Source organism: Heteronotia binoei, chromosome 4 (genome assembly GCF_032191835.1).
Source record: "Heteronotia binoei isolate CCM8104 ecotype False Entrance Well chromosome 4, APGP_CSIRO_Hbin_v1, whole genome shotgun sequence".
NCBI classification, from domain to species: Eukaryota; Metazoa; Chordata; class Lepidosauria; order Squamata; family Gekkonidae; genus Heteronotia; species Heteronotia binoei.
Genome location: NC_083226.1, coordinates 87,920,781 through 87,937,002, shown reverse-complemented (window position 1 = coordinate 87,937,002; position 16,222 = coordinate 87,920,781). Strand labels below are relative to the sequence as shown.

Here is a 16,222-nt window from a genome sequence, read left to right as displayed (position 1 = left end):
CTAGCTAGGCTAGCCCTGCACTGTGACAGGTAAAATTGTTTTTCTTTTTAGCTGAAGTTCATCACATCACCTGTATGATGTCAGTGGATGCATTGGCTACCAAGGTTAGCGCAAAACTATCATCCTGGCGTATGTCTGCAATCCATGTTCTGGTTCAGAAAAATTTTAAACTCTTTTTAAAAATTTTGTTGTGTTTTTGATTTTTGTTTGGACAGTTGTTTTTGGCCTTTGGACACACACAATAACATTTTACTTACCACCTTCCTAATATAAGTGAGTAGTGTTGATGTACCAGAAAGATAGCTGATTGTACCTTAATTATGCCTTTCTACCTTCCCAAGTGTAAACTTATAAGATTAGAATTCCAGCCTTTTCTTTTGTTGTCAGGGTGCCAACTTTTCCCTTGCTCCTGGACATCTTTAGGAGTAAATGTAATATTGTTCTGATACTCTGGTTGTATAAATTTATAGCTCTGCTCCCATCATAGTTCCTCCCCACTTCTGTAGTTCTAAACAGGAGAACATTCTTTCCTGCCAGAAGTTACTGGTAAAACGCAGAGGCGGCCAGAAAGAGGGTGCGAAAGAAAGCATTGGGGAACCCAGCGCTGCGCGCAGCGGACGATCTCGAAGAAAGCAAGACTTGGTGGGGGCAAAAGGGGGCGGCCCGTGGAAAAAAAGAGTTTCCTTCCGGAGAGGCTGTTCAGGCGGAGTCTGCCGCTCCTCGGCTCCCTCCGCCTTCCTGCAGCGGTCCCGGTAGGGGTTGCTGCTGCCACTCTCTCCGGAATGAGGCGCTCGGAAGCCACCGGCGGCCCTAAGGGAGCGGGATGAGCAGCGGGCGAAGGCTGCTTCCCAGGTTCCCGCAGCTGCTGCTTCTCCCTTCTGCCGCCCTTGCATGGAGGAGCCTGTGCAGTGGGAGGGACGGGGAGGGACCAGCGGCGCGGCGCCGACAAGGTGCTGCCAGGAAACCCTGAGAGTGGGAGAGAGTGCACGGGCCAATCCTCTTCCAGAAGCCGCTGCCACCGCCGCGGGGTGAGAAGTTTCACTCGGAGCAACAGCCCGGAGCGGCTGCGGCGCCCACGCCTCGCGCGCTTGCCGCCTGGAAGAGTGACGAAGGGGGAGGAGGCGGGGGGACCAGCAGCTCGGTGGGCGTCTCCTGGTCAGCAGAGCCTGCTCGCTCGCTCGCTCGCCCGCCGCCCCGTCCCGGGCTCACCACCACCATGGCAGCGCGGGCTCGGCGCCCCTGGCTCAGCGTCATGTTGGGGCTGGTGCTTGGCTTCACCGTCGCCTCCTGGCTAATTGCCCCCAAAGTGGCCGAACTGAGCGAGAGGAAGAGGCGCCGAGGCAGCGGCGGCTTTGCTGGCGGCGGCGGCAGCAGTCTCTGTTCTTACTACGGCCGAGCGGCTGGGCTGCCCGGGGGCAAGAGGCAGCAGCTGCAACCCGAGGCCAGGGCGGCAGCCGCAGCTGGAGGGCTGGGGGGCGCCAGCTTGTGGGAACAGGAGCCGCCGCCGCCGCCTCCCGCCGCGGAGGACCAGCCTGTGCCCAGTCCTCCAATTGCTGCTGCTGCAGAAGGAGACCCGGAGGAGGAGGAGGAGGAGGAAGAAGGCGCCGGCCGCCACGGCAGCAGCCACAATGGGAGCGGGGACGATGCGGGCGCCCCGGGCTGCGCCAAGACTCGCCACTTCCTTTACGTGGGGGTCATGACTGCCCAGAAGTACCTCAGCAGTCGAGCGCTGGCGGCGCAGCGGACCTGGGCGCGCTCCATCTCCGGCCGCGTGGAGTTCTTTTCCAGCCAGGGCTCAGTCCCGCCGCCCGCTTTGCCAGGAGAGCAGCCGCTGCCCGTCATCGCTTTGCCTGGAGTGGACGACTCGTACCCGCCGCAGAAGAAGTCCTTTATGATGCTCAAGTATATGCACGATCACTACTTGGACACCTACGAGTGGTTCATGCGGGCGGACGACGATGTCTATATCAAAGGTGAGGAGTGGTGGTGGCAGCGTTGAGATGCGCTTGGCCCCAGCACCTGTTGTTGCTGAGGTTCATCTTCGCAGTGGGCAAAGTACTAATAAAAGAAATCAGTTCGGAACAGGAATAGAGGGTATTTGGCCAGTGAATTAAAGGGCTTTGTGATGAAAGGGACCTGGTGAGCAGGAGGCAGGATTGGCACTGCATTCTCAGTGTTGTCCCAGGGCGGGCCTATGGAAATCTCATTCATCAGGTGCAGGCATCAAGCCCCTTTGGGCTCACTGTAATGGACTGTCAACTTCATGCATGCTTCACGTGGGGAAAACTAGAATCTGTCCTATCGGTGTTGTCTACTTTGGAAGGCTGTCAAAGCACTGACAAAATGGGGTCTCTGAGTAAGGAATTTAAAATCTCACCTGTTTCTTTCAGCCTTCTGTGCCTGTCTGCCTAGGCACAGTTTATTGGAAAGTTACACCAATAAATATGCTTTTGTCTGCCTGCCAAGTTAAGGAAGAATGAGAGTTTGCACTATTCATCTCCTCTGCCCCTTTTGAGAGCATTCCCCCTCCTCAGTAGACAAGCTTTTTTTTAGGGTACTGCTAAGAACTTTCTGTGTACCTGTTTGAGGTGAGGTTCTTTTTTTTCTCCATCCTGTATAAGAATTTTTGTCCTTGGTATTGATTAATAAAAGAACTTAGTGTAGGCTTTATTTATTATTTTTTTCTAATTTTCATCTGCCCTTGCCCAATGACCAACAGGTTACACAGGCAGTGGTACTCATGTCACTTGTATGTATAACTGCATAAACTATTATAGTAATGTCAGAGCAATGTTAGGATTGTGACAATACAGAAATAAATGAGTATAATGCCAACAAAAAAGGTTGCATTAGATTACGGTACAGAATTACTGCTTCAGAAGTAACATACTAATTAATATAACCCATTCCTTCAATACTTTAGGAGCATCAAACACTGGTACTTTTCTTCTTGATAGGGATAGTAAGCTTGATAGGGATAATGGTAACAAGGGAAACAGTGATAGTTTCCTAATGGTCTAGTGTGTTTAGAAAGATGTAACTGTGTTTAGGATGGCATTTTAGCAGAATATCAGAGTTTGTTTATTCTCACTGATCTTCATGTTTGTGTGTTTTGGTGATTACATTTCTTTATTTGGCATTACCTTCAGATACATGGCAAAAGTATTATACATCATATATTTTTTATATTTTTATAATTGAAAGAATGATGATTCTACTCATTTGTGGTATCTGAGACCAAATGGAAGGGTTGGATATAAGTGGACAACTAGTGGACAACTACTGCATTCTCAGCAATTTTTAAAATATACTTTTATTGATGTTTGTCAAACTCTAAAAGTTTTATAGGTCATTTTAAAAGAAAACAAGGCATGCAGTCAATGTAAATAAGGGTTTATTTCAGTTGAATAATTTGTTAATTTTAAATTTTATATTTCTTGTTTTATGAAGATTGGTGATGACCTCAGTGAACCCTGTCTTATTTGAGCCACACTTTTAGTCCAAGAAATGGATTCTAAGAGGAGGCTTAGCAGCACTGAGTATTTAGTGAATGCAGCTGTTAAGTAATCACAGTCAGTTCATCATATCTGAGGTCTTTAGGGCAGAGGGTTTGACTTCTGGTTCTTCTTAGATCCACTCACTGTATAACTAAAGTGCAAGATTAGAACTATATACTTTAATAAATTAAAGTAATAAACACTTTAATAAATATACTTTTATGAAATGTTGCATATTTCATATTTTAGCAGTAGAGCTGTAAGTGTGGAGCAGAAAAAGCCAAGAGCTAAAGCAGGTTTAACAAAGTGTTGTAAACTAGAATGTTGTCTGAGTTCACTTAGCAAGATTGTGGACTATTTGGCCTTACCACTAGAAGAAAATTATCTTACCATATCTTACCCATTAGTACAATTTAAGTTATAGATATTCACTTACATTTTGTGGGAATTCTACTGTAATGTACCATATGCTACAGTTTAATTTCTTGCATTACTCAGCTCTCCAATCTAGTGGTGGCAGTCCGTCCTTATTTTACCCTTTCTATGCATACAGGTATCCTTATATATTATCTTCCCACATTATGTTAATATAGAATTTGGCTTATAAATAGTAATGTAAAACTTTGATTGTTTAATGGCAGTTTTATCTGTATTCTTACCTTCCTTTTGAGTTTAAGAATGCAATTAAATTCTTGCCCACCCCCAGACATACCCTTTACATGAACTTGCATGATATTTTTGAAAATGTTCTTCCCTGTCCATCCTGAGAAATCCCTGTATATAAGCACCCTTGTATGTGCATTTATGGTATACATTCCTATCTGCTCATCTGAGCCCAGTTGAGTTTGCTGGATAGCTTTTGATGTGAATGTGCATCCATATCAAGACACCAGTTGTTATGTTCAGTTGAAACAACAAGGAGTCTTGTGACACCTTCATTTATCATAGCATAACCTTTCATGAGTCAAAGTCTGTTTCATTTGAAGGAATAGATAAACTTGACCAGTTGCTTGAGACAGCAACTGAACCATGGTTGGTCAGATAAAAATGAAAATAATGAATAAAATATTGCTTAATGTAAATCAAAATTCTGATGTACAGAATTTCTGTGTGTGTTTTTTTACATATTATTGTAGCCCATAATGGTCAATACTCCCCTATCCTTGGGATGAGGTGACTTTTGTATATAATGCTCTGATTAGGGAAGAGTGGATTCTTCTAGTTGTGTCCTAAGAGAGAATGGGGTTCAGTCTATCTTTGCTGCTGAGGATTCAATGTGATGATCTTTTATTGAATTTCGTTTCAATTTGAAGTGTAGTAGCTGAAGAGTAAAGAGAAAACACTCCTCATTTCTCATTGCCTTTGGTAATAATGGTTCTAAAGCTCCAACTTCAACAGCCCCAACAAAATTAGGGAAAATCCCTTAAACACAAACTGGCCTTCCACTCATTGGATGTCCTGTAAATTGGTTTAGATCAGAAGTGCAGTCTGGGATGGGTGGATTGAGGGCCATGCTAGAAATCCACCCAAAATGAGATAAAGTAATTAGAGATTTCTTAATCATCCCTAATTATAACTTTATTTCATTTTGCTTGTAAATGCCAATAGTAAAATACATTTATTTATGAAAATGCAGGGATTCATTGAGAGTTTAAATTGCTATCTGTCCATACTGGCCAGATTTAAATATCTTAAATCTTAAAAATAGTGTTCTGCAATGCAACAGTATGTGTACAGAGGTCTTGAATAGAATCAAAAGGTCTATAAAGTTAATCCCCCAATATAATGTTTATCTTCTTTTTAAATTTAGCATGTCCCATTTTTAGAGTCCTTCATTTGGAATTAAATTTTATTTCTACTTGGAGATAAATATGCAGCTGCTGTTTAATTTCTTGCATGTTTCATTGTTATAAGCCTCAGTCTGGAAAATGCAAGTGTTAATTAAAATGCAGCATACTCACCTCAAAGTAAATTCCACTGAAATCAATGGAATTGAATTCCAAGTGAATGAGGTTAAAAGATGGGCATATCCACTAATTGACATTTGTTCACTTTATAGGGAATTCTGGGCCCTGTAATATGTTAATGTACAGAAAAGATTGCAAGGCTTATAAGCACATTCCTTTGCATGCTTTTTTTTTTGCTGTTTGTTGAGCAGAGAGAGGTAATGGCTATATTAGAGAAAGTGATTTGTAGAGTTATGGTTTGAATTGTAGTTGTACTGTGGAAAAACAAAATGTACATAATATGGTATTAATAATAATTTTTTTCTTTTAGGAGAAAAATTAGAGGAATTCCTAAGGCCACTGAACAGCAGTAAGCCTCTCTATTTGGGGCAGACAGGACTGGGAAACATTGAAGAACTTGGAAAACTGGCTCTTGAGCCAGGAGAGAATTTCTGCATGGGAGGACCTGGAATGATCTTCAGTCGTGAAGTTCTTAGGAGGATGGTGCCACACATAGGTGAATGTCTTCAAGAAATGTATACTACTCATGAAGATGTAGAAGTGGGTCGATGTGTTCGCCGGTTTGGTGGAACTCAGTGTGTTTGGTCATATGAGGTAAGAAATAGGAAGGATTTTGTATGCAAAAATATTAACTATTTAATAAAGGTCTTGCAATCCATTAATTACAGGCTACTGTTAGAAATATTCTGTCTTTGTTCTTTGGCTTTTACTGTGCTAATCAAACATAATTGGACTTTTGTGGCAGAATACTGATAGATAATCTTCATTGAGCTTAGTACATGCTAAAAGCAAAAGTGTAGCCTCAGAATACATTTTGGAGGCTGGAACTTTGTAGAGACTACCAATAAAAAATTCCCCCCACCCAAACTCCGTCAACATAATTATATAACTAAGATGTAAAGTATTTCCATCAGGACATACATACTAATGATGCAAGAAAAAAATAATGATGGAATATTATTCCTGGATAATACAGCCTATAATATGCTTTGATAGAAGACAGAGCTTATGGTTACTGTATATAATATTTTTGTTATTCTAGTATATGCTTTGCCTTAATTAATCTGTTTATTAATAATTTTGGTGTATTTATTCAAGTTATAACCATCACCACCAGATACTTAATTAGGTTTTGGATCATTGTATTCTTTACTTTTTGTAATAGGAAACATTCTGGGTTAACTCAGCTAAGTGCATGTTATTCTGTTAAATTGGATAGAGATATGATTTTGTACTGCTCCTCTTATCTTGATGAAACTTCTGTTAATGGTATCCAGATGTTTTTAAGCATATTTGTTTTAAGCTCATATTTGTTTTACGCTCATGAACATGAATGCATAGAACAAGATACATTAGCTGCTGCTCTAGAACAGTATTACAGAACTTGATGTTGTGCCAATACTGCAGGGATTGGTTAGGACAGAAGTGAATACACCACAGCTGGGATCAGAATGAGACTAGCATGTGAAACCTCATAAGTATAGTTATTTGACATTAAGTTCCATTGGTACCACAAAATACTTTGTTGTTTAAGTTCTATTGCTTTCCCAGGAAGTGATCTATATATTGTAGGAAATCACTGTGCAAGTTCTTTTACATCCAGGTGCTTTGGCTTAAGGAGTAACAGCATAGCAATAATCACAAAAGGTTTCCTTCTCGTCTCCCACCATGTGATCCTGATTTTGCAATTTAGGTAAGGATGCACATTCAGGTAGATCATTCAGGAAAGGAAGATGTGCACACACCTGTCAATAAGATAGTGGAATCAGCTGGTGGAATCAGCTTCCTACAGATATCCGGGCCCTACTTGGCTTATTAGCATTGCCACTGAAATGTAGTAAATTTTAAATAGCCAGTTGAATTGTTACAGAATTAAATTAACTTGGTGTAAAAATACTCTGCATATTTACTGCTTGGGAACACTTTGTGCTAATGAACTATATGGTATGTAATAGGTTAGCAGTATAAGCATTGTTAACAGAAATAAGATTTATATTTTCATAAGTGTTTAAAAGTGGTATGGTAAATTTTGAGCAAACATCACTTGAGTCTTCCCCTCCACTGTGCACTGGGAGAACAGCACAGTGGTTGCATGACTGCTTCATTCCAGACTTGCTTTCCAGTCACCCACCCTTCCATCTACACTGTTAGTCCACTTTTCAGTGTTGTAGTAATGAGATGAATCTGTGGTGTGATGATATAATTGTATGACTGCAAGTAAAATCCTACCACATATCATCACCTCCGGATGGTTGTAAAAATCAGTCCCAAGCCTGCAGTCATTAATTTTCTTTTCAGGCATTTTTTTTAAAATTGGAAACATGAATGTGTTTAGGACTAAAAACTAACCTCCCATTGCTTTTCAAGTATGTGACACTCTTAGACTTCATTAATAGCATAAAAGGTTATAATTGTTGCTAGGAATATGATCCTAATTATTGTTGCTGGTGGTTTAATAGTAAAATATGCTTGCCCTAATATCACCATCTCATTAAGCAGGAAAATCAATTTAAATAGGCCAATGAAAGAGGTTATGTTCCATTAAAGAAAAATGTAGAAGAGTAATTAGATTGTATACATTATACATCAAGCTCTGACTGAAGGTGCTATGTTATTTTGAAATAAAATATTTTATGTAAAAAGTAAGAAATTGTATCTAGCTTTAAATATCTTAATTCATTAAAAGTTAATAAAACAGCAGCATGTATTAAAATGTAATACGGAAAAATAACTCATTTATAATTATTGTTGTGATACCTCTTAATTGGGGTTCTGTCATTTGGGAGAACAATGCTAATTTTAGTTACTTACCCTATATTCTGCTCTGCCATAGCTGGCTGCTGTGCAGAGCACTAACAAGGGATCTGTTGTGAGCCTTAGAAGCAATTAATGTATTATGCCTTGATTCTAAAAACTTTCTTGTAACTAGTAAATTTCATTTATTTTAGAGATGATTTTAAACATTAGATTTAAAGCATCTCTAAAATAAATGTTTTAGATTTTATATTTGGATTTGCCACAAACATACTCTAATGATGTTCCATTTTCCTCAGTGAACTCACTGAAGCTAATTTACATTAAGCATTTGCAGTTATTTATCAGTCATCTTAAAAATGGTCTTTCAGATAAATAGGTTATATATTTACTGTTGTGGAATGCCAGTTATCCTGACATTTCCAGATCACCTATGATAATTGCATAATAATTAATTAGATCACAAGATTCAGTGCATTTGTTGAAATACAATTGTTAGTGGAATAGCAGGTCTCCCAAGCACTTCCCTGCTGCCTTTTCCAACCGTCTGAACAGCCGGGGAGCACCTGGGAAGCCGCACTCAAGCGCTTGAGCAGTCTGATGACTCCTTCAGAGCACACACACACCATCCTTCTCCCAACAGCTGGGCGCACACCATCTGACTGCCCTGGGGTTGCTTTCCACTGTGCTGGCTTTCTTCTGAGCCAGGATGCTTCCACTCCAAGCTGTCGGTCTGGACCTAGCCAATGACATTGTACCATGCTGAGGTCCCTCCCCTCCCCAAAATCTGCTCTCTCCTGGATCCACCCCTAAATACCATCCAAGTATTTCCAGCACAGACCAGGCAACCCTAATTGTAAAGTATGATAATCTCGCCTCTTCCTTCCTTCGCACACAGGATTTTCCCTTGCTTAGGATCTCGCCCTCTTCCCTCCCTCACACGCAGGATTTTCTTTCTTGCTTAGAAATTCATTTATTTTCTTTTTATTCATTTGTTTATGGCTCTCAGAGAGAAAGAGAGAGAGAGATGCTGGCTCAGCCCAGGGAACTGAGGGAAGAGTCACCACCACTGTATTATCTTCTGTTTTTGAAATGGCACACAAGCTTTTGAAAGTTCAGAATAAACAAAATGTTTTATTTAACTTGGATGAGAAAAAGTCAGGTGGGATCAGGTGTAAGATGTATGAGCTGAGCAGATAATAAAAGTGAGATAGCTTTGTATTCATGTAAACACCAGATAATTTGTTGCCCACAATTAAATGTTTCTGCTATTCAACAAAGTGGTTAAAACACTCAAGCATAGGTTTTCACCAACAGATAAAATTTAGAAGGCAGAATATACAAGCAGGTTCCCAAAATCCTTCTTTATATACAGACTAGGGATCACTCTTCTTTTCTAGAAGCTATGTCCCTTCTTAACTGGGCAGGGATCAATTCTCTTTACTATAAGCCTTTTCCTTCTTTTGGCTTGAATGATGACCCTCCTCAGTCACTCACTTTCTTAACCTCCTTGCCAGTCCACAGTCAGTGCCTAACTGTCTCTTCTTCAACTGTCATTTCCCAGCTTTCATTCCTAAAATGACTCAACAGAATTTTGTTTGAACAGCCTGCCATTCAAAGGTTCTCAGACTGTGTTAGGCATTAACCCTTGGCAGTTCATCACATAAGAACACTCGTAAGTGGAGTGGCTTATAAGGCTATTGTTCTGTGAATACTAATCTTTCATTTTGACTTTAGTGTGAGGAGATCTAGAGAGTCAAAGAACAAAGACTTGATTGGGATGCAAGTGTGTCACAGATTTTGGTTGGGTAGCTAGTTGTGCCACTGGGAGATGCATTTGATTGTTCCTAGGACTGGGGGGTAACAAAGAATAGTTTCGAAGCCCTTTTCCCTAAACCCTTTATTGTACTAATGTGAGAGTCTTTGTATTTGTTTTTGTTGGTTTGTTTCATTTCTCTCACTTTCACAGTTTTTTTCATAATCCTAGGAATAAATTATGCAGGGAATCAAATATGTTTATGTGTTGATGCCACTGGCTTCAAAAGATGCAAATTCTGAATAGGATAAGTTTATATATGTCTTTTATTAAATATGCTGTATTTGGTTCTATCTTATTGAATACTTGATTTGCAACAGTGGCCAGCCAGGTGCTTCTGGGAACCTTTCAAGCAGGCCACAACGACAAAAGCATTCTTCTTCCTTAACTCCTGCATCCTCGTGTGTGGAGGAATGCATGATATGTGCGGGTTGTATGAGCTCTGTCTATGTGCATGTAGAAGAGAGAGAGAGCTCTCAGTATTTCCATTTCTCAGTATTTGGTGTAAAATTTTCCATTTCTAGAATTGATAGAAAGTTCATTGTTTTGTAAAATAATGTATTAGAGTCTTTGATTATAGTTGTTTTTTCTGAAGAATCTGTTCTGCAGATTTGTTTGCTGCTTTTTGATAATGGAACTAGATGTAGATTGTATTAGGCTGATCTGTAATGGCTTGATATCATTTGAGGATAGTATTGCTTGGTTATATGTATCTTATAGATTCCTATTAGAATCCCAATTCAAGGTGCTGGTTTTAACCTCGAAAGGCGTCTATGGCTTGGGACCATGACACTTGTCGGAGTGCCTCTTCCAGCCTCAATCTGCCCAGATGCTATGCAAAACTTCTGGGGTTTTCATCTGGATGCCAACTCTTTAAGAGATTAAGAGGGGGGGCAACTAAGGGGAGGACCTTTTCAGTGGTGGTGTTAGTCAAATTGCCCTCAAAAAAGGTGTGGGGGAATTAGTGTGGTGGGCAAAGATGACCAACTGAAGCAGGATCAAAACCTGTGTATACAGAAGGCAATCTCCCAAGAATTTCCCGCTTAATAAAGCAGCGATATTCTTTTGGTAATCTAAAAGATTATTTTATTAAGAAAATATATTCAAACATACAAGCATAACAAATTCATTCATCAAACACACAGTTCCTAGGAAAAATAGAGATGAAGTTGATAGGGGTGACACAAGGATAACACATAGACAAGGTGATACTATATCGTAGTCTTCAGGTGAAGCATCCAATAGCAGCAAAAAGGAAGGGGGAGCAAGACACGGCCTGTGTATCTTACTATGGGAACCCGAAACTGATCAGGTTTTGAGGGTGGTAGGTACAGCAAGGTAGGGGTACTGTATGACACATACCTGTAGATCCATGTGTCAGACCTTTTAAGGATGACCATACACCCTCAGGCTGTGAGATCAGGTTACCTGTGACACTGTGTTCAGGTGTGTTCTGATGCTAGTACACGTGGTATATGTAATCAAAAAGGTGGAGGCTCCTTGGTGACATTTGGAAAGGATTAAGGGTGTTGGTAGAATTAAATCACCTAACAATACTAACAGATGGGATGCTTTAGGGCCAAATTGTTATCTAAAGTGACTCAAAATTACACAAAGGTGACAGTCCCCGTGCTGTTCATAAATCCGGATGAGCCACTCAACTTGTATGGCAGAGTCTTTGAGTGAAGTTTGGTTTTCGATGGCTGGCCAGATCAGTCTCAAGATAACATTGTTTAATCAATAGCAACACCCTAGTCACACCCGATGTACATGGGGTTCTCGCTTCGCTCTAATGGCATCCAGGAATAGCAGAAGAAATCCGAAGACAGTGTCCCTGGAACAATCTTTGGCATGGCTTCCCATTGGGAACAGTAGGGTTGAAGTGCGACTGCTGGACAGCTCATGGTTGCCACATGATTCACACTTCTATTCCACGAGAAGAACTGCATGGCTGCGGTGACAGACTGAGCGTCCTTGTTATTGGGGTGTGCTTGGGTGGCTTGTGTTGGAAGGTGGCACAGCTGTGGAGGATGCGGTTCAGTGCCTTCCATTCCAAAACCAAGGAATAGGGTTTTGTGAACTTAGGCCCAAGCAATCAAACTTTAAAAAGACGGAGTAGGGTGTCTTGGTCTCACAGTGGTTCCCTGTCTCTGGAACAATGTCCCCATTGTGGCCTGCCTAGTGCCTATATGACATCTTTTTGGTACCAGGTTAAGGCAGCCTTTTTACAGAGGCCAAAAATTTCCTATATATTATATATTTATTGTATTTATTTTTATATATTTACTGTATTTATATATTTACTGTATTTCTACTGTTTTATATTTGTTGTAAACTGCTAACAGAGGTTTGGCTGTGGCTGGAATAGAAATAAATAAATAAATAAATAAATAAATAAATAAATAAATAAATAAATAAATAAATAATAGCAATAACTTAGAAGAACAGTGGGGGTTGGCTTTGTCTTGTGGCCTGCCAGGCCATATGTATTGATCCACCAGTTTCTATTGATGGTAGCTTGACAGTGTGGGTGGAATAATATTACCACTTTTTCAAGGCATCAGCTTCCACTGTCAAAAAATCTTGGATTGTGATGATAAATATGAATACATGTATTAAGAACATAAGAGAAGCCATATTGGATCAGGCCAATGGCCCATCCAGTCCAACACTCTGTGTCACACAGTGGCCAATATGTGTGTGTGTGTATACACACACACACACACACACACACTCACACACTGTGGCTAATAGCCACTGATGGACCTCTACTCCATATTTTTATCCAATCCCCTCTTAAAGCTGACTATGCTTGTAGCCACCACCACCTCCTGTGGCAGTGAATTCCATATGTTAATCACCCTTTGGGTGAAGAAGTACTTCCTTTTATCCTTTTTAACCTGACTGCTCAGCAATTTCATTGAATGCCCACGAGTTCTTGTATTGTGATAAAGGGAGAAAAGTACTTCTTTCTCTACTTTCTCCATCCCATGCATAATCTTGTAAACCTCTATCATGTCACCCCGCAGTCGACATTTCTCCAAGCTAAAGAGCCTCAAGCGTTTTAACCTTTCTTTATAGGGAAAGTGTTCCAAACCTTTAATCATTCTAGTTGCCTTTTTCTGGACTTTCTCCAATGCTATAATATCCTTTTTGACGTGCAGTGACCAGAATTGTACACTGTCCAAATGAGACAACACCATAGATTTATACAGGGGCATTATACTGACTGATTTGTTTTCAATTCCCTTCCTAACAATTCCCAGCATGGTGTTGGCCTTTTTTATTGCAATCGCACACTGTCTTGACATTTTCAGTGAGTTATCTACCATGACCCCAAGATCTCTCTCTTGGTCAGTCTCTGTCAGTTCACAACCCAACAACTTGTATTTGTAGCTGGGATTCTTGGCTCCAATGTGCATTACTTTGCAGTTGGCCACATTGAACCTCATCTGCTACATTGACGCCCACTCACCCAGCCTTGACAGATCCCTTTGGATTGCCTCACAATCCTCTCTGGTTCTCACCACCCTGAACAATTTAGTGTCATTTGGAAACTTGGCCACTTCACTGCTCACTCCCAACTCCAGATCATTAATGAACAAGTTAAAGAGCATGGGACCCAGTACTGAGCCCTGCGGCACCCCACTGCTTACCGTCCTCCACTGTGAAGACTGCCCATTTATACTCACTCTCTGCTTCCTATTAATTAGCCAGTTTTTGATCCACAAGAGGACCTGTACTTTTACTCCATGACTCTTGAGCTTACTAAGGAGCCTTTGATGAGGAACTTTATCAAAGCTCTCTGGAAGTCAAGGTAAACAACATCTATTGGGTCCCCTTTGTCCACATGTTTGTTCACCCCCTCAAAGAAATGTAACAGTTTAGTGAGGCAAGATCTTCCCTTACAGAACCCATGCTGAGTCTTCCTCAATAACTTGTGTTCATCAATGTGCCTACTCATTCTGTCCTTGATAATGGTTTCTACCAACTTTCCTGGTATTGAAGTCAGACTGACTGGCCTGTAATTTCCCGGATCTCCTCTGGAACCCTTTTTAAAGATGGGGGTAACATTTGCTACCTTCCAGTCCTCAGGAATGAAGGCAGATTTCAATGAAAGATTACATATTTTTGCCAGGAGATCCACAAGTTCAACTTTGAGTTCTTTCAGAACTCTTGGATGTATGCCATCCGGACCTGGTGACTTATTAGTTATTAATTCATCAGTCAGTTGTAGGACCTCATCTCTTGTCACCTCAAGTACGCGGTTTTGCCACCCAGCTTTCTACTTGCCTAAGGATCGAATCGCCAACTACCAAGATCCCCCCTCTCTCCCTGCCCAGGGATGGTTCCTTGGCACAAAAGGATACCCGCTCACTTACTGAAGAAGAGGTCCCTATGAGGGCGCATTCCCCTTATCTTCAGCACAGTGCCCTGTTCCCTCTTGACCCTCATGCTTCCTGGCAGCAACGGGGCTGCCACGTTCAGAGTGGGGCTCATCTAATACATCCCCGAGAGTCTTCTCCGAGTGCCTAACTGACTGTCTGCTTCTCCAGTTCAGTCACCTCGGCCTCAAGGGTACGAACTCGCTCCCTGAGTACCAGGAGCTACTTGCATCGAGCACACACCCAAGACTTCTGTCCTGTATTATTTCCTTGGATCATGATACTTCTTCATTTGTACCTTTCTCTGTAATGTGATTTCTATGACAGTGTGGATGTTATTTTTGCCATTGTGTTTGGCATTATTGTACTGAGTTTTCTATCCCCCAGTTGTGTCATTAAGCAGAACTTACTACAATGACATGGATTAATTGTGGGAATGATTAATGATACAGCCAGGAGGTGAGAAACCTGCCACATGGACTATCACCCATGTGCAAAAGTCTATCTTATTGGTCTCACAAAATCAGGTTTGAAGTGATAGCTTTGATGAAAGTACTTATTGTTCTGTTTGTGACCTTCCCTCAAGGGCTGAATATTTTAATATCAAGAGAAAGTAAGTCCTTTCTCATCTTAGTGTGATCTGTGCCTTCTCCAAAAATAAGGCTGAGGTATTGCATTAGATTATGATCTGTTTTAAAAATTGCCTAGCTTTGCCTTCATCCTGAGATGGTTGTTTCCTGTCACAGGAAATTTCTGGGGGATGCATGTTAATATCTGAGGGGCAAGATGTATTCTCTTAGTTTTTGCAACCCTCTGTTTATTTTAATTTCAGAAACTGATTTTTCTTTCCCTTTCAAACAACAGGATTTCAATGAACTGTGAAGGGATAAATTAGCTGCCTTTAACTTGAAGTAGTTGTTTTAGGATTCTAGTTTTCCCCCTCATTACAATATGTTTTCTTTTCAGTGTTTTTTTTTAATATTTAATTTTGTACCATGATCTAGAAATCTGCATCTATTCTACAACATCATGTTATTGAGATACAAAATTGTTTTTTAAAAGTTGATAAACCCCATCAATTTTTAAAAAATTACAGTAAGTGTTAGAATTGTAATATAAATGTACAAGTCTTCAGCCAAACTGATGTTACATTTGAATGGATATAACCATATGATTAGATATCATGGAAGATTTCAAAAATTTCGGTGGGCAGAAGGGTTTTTCTTTCCATGAAGCATGACATGTGGCCCTGGAAGGTAGGCCCAGAACCAATGGGTTGAAATTAAATCAAAAGAGTTTCCAGCTCAACATTAGGAAAAACATCCCGACAGTTAGAGTGATTCCTCAGTGGAACAGGCTTCCACAGGAGGTGGTGGGCTCTCCTTCCTTGGAGGTTTTTAAACAGAGGCTGGATGGCCATCTGACAGCGATGAAGATCCTGTGAATTTAGGGGGAGGAGTTTGTGAGTTTTCTGCATTGTGCAGGGGGTTGGACTAGATGACCCTAGAGGCCCATTCCAACTCTATGATTCTATGTTTCTATTCTATTATTCTTTGCTCTCCCCCCCCCCCCCCGCTGCAACCAAAACTGCCCTCTGAAGCACTGCTGCTGTTCCCAGGAACAAGTTGTTGGTCTGCAACAAGACACGGGAGGAAATGGCAGAAATTGAGGAAATCCAACCCATAGTTTGATTTTGGAAATCCAGCCCATAGTGTGGAAATCTAACCCATAGTCTGATTCTTATGAACTGGAAACATTGGCTGATACCAGACAGCTGGTTCGGGGCAGCTTGAAGCCGCCCCA

The 16,222-nt window shown here is 41.0% G+C and overlaps 1 protein-coding gene across 1 annotated transcript in view; it reads left to right on the top strand.

Moving 5' to 3' along the window:
* Positions 1-1,182: 1,182 nt before the first annotated feature.
* Positions 1,183-16,222, top strand: part of CHSY3 (chondroitin sulfate synthase 3) — a 196,065-nt gene continuing 181,025 nt past the window's right edge. Inside the window, exons 1-2 of the mRNA XM_060235517.1 lie at positions 1,183-1,973; positions 5,775-6,058. Of these exons, the coding sequence (XP_060091500.1) occupies positions 1,217-1,973; positions 5,775-6,058 (1,041 nt within the window). The 5' untranslated portion in view covers positions 1,183-1,216. The remainder of the gene's footprint in view (positions 1,974-5,774; positions 6,059-16,222) is intronic.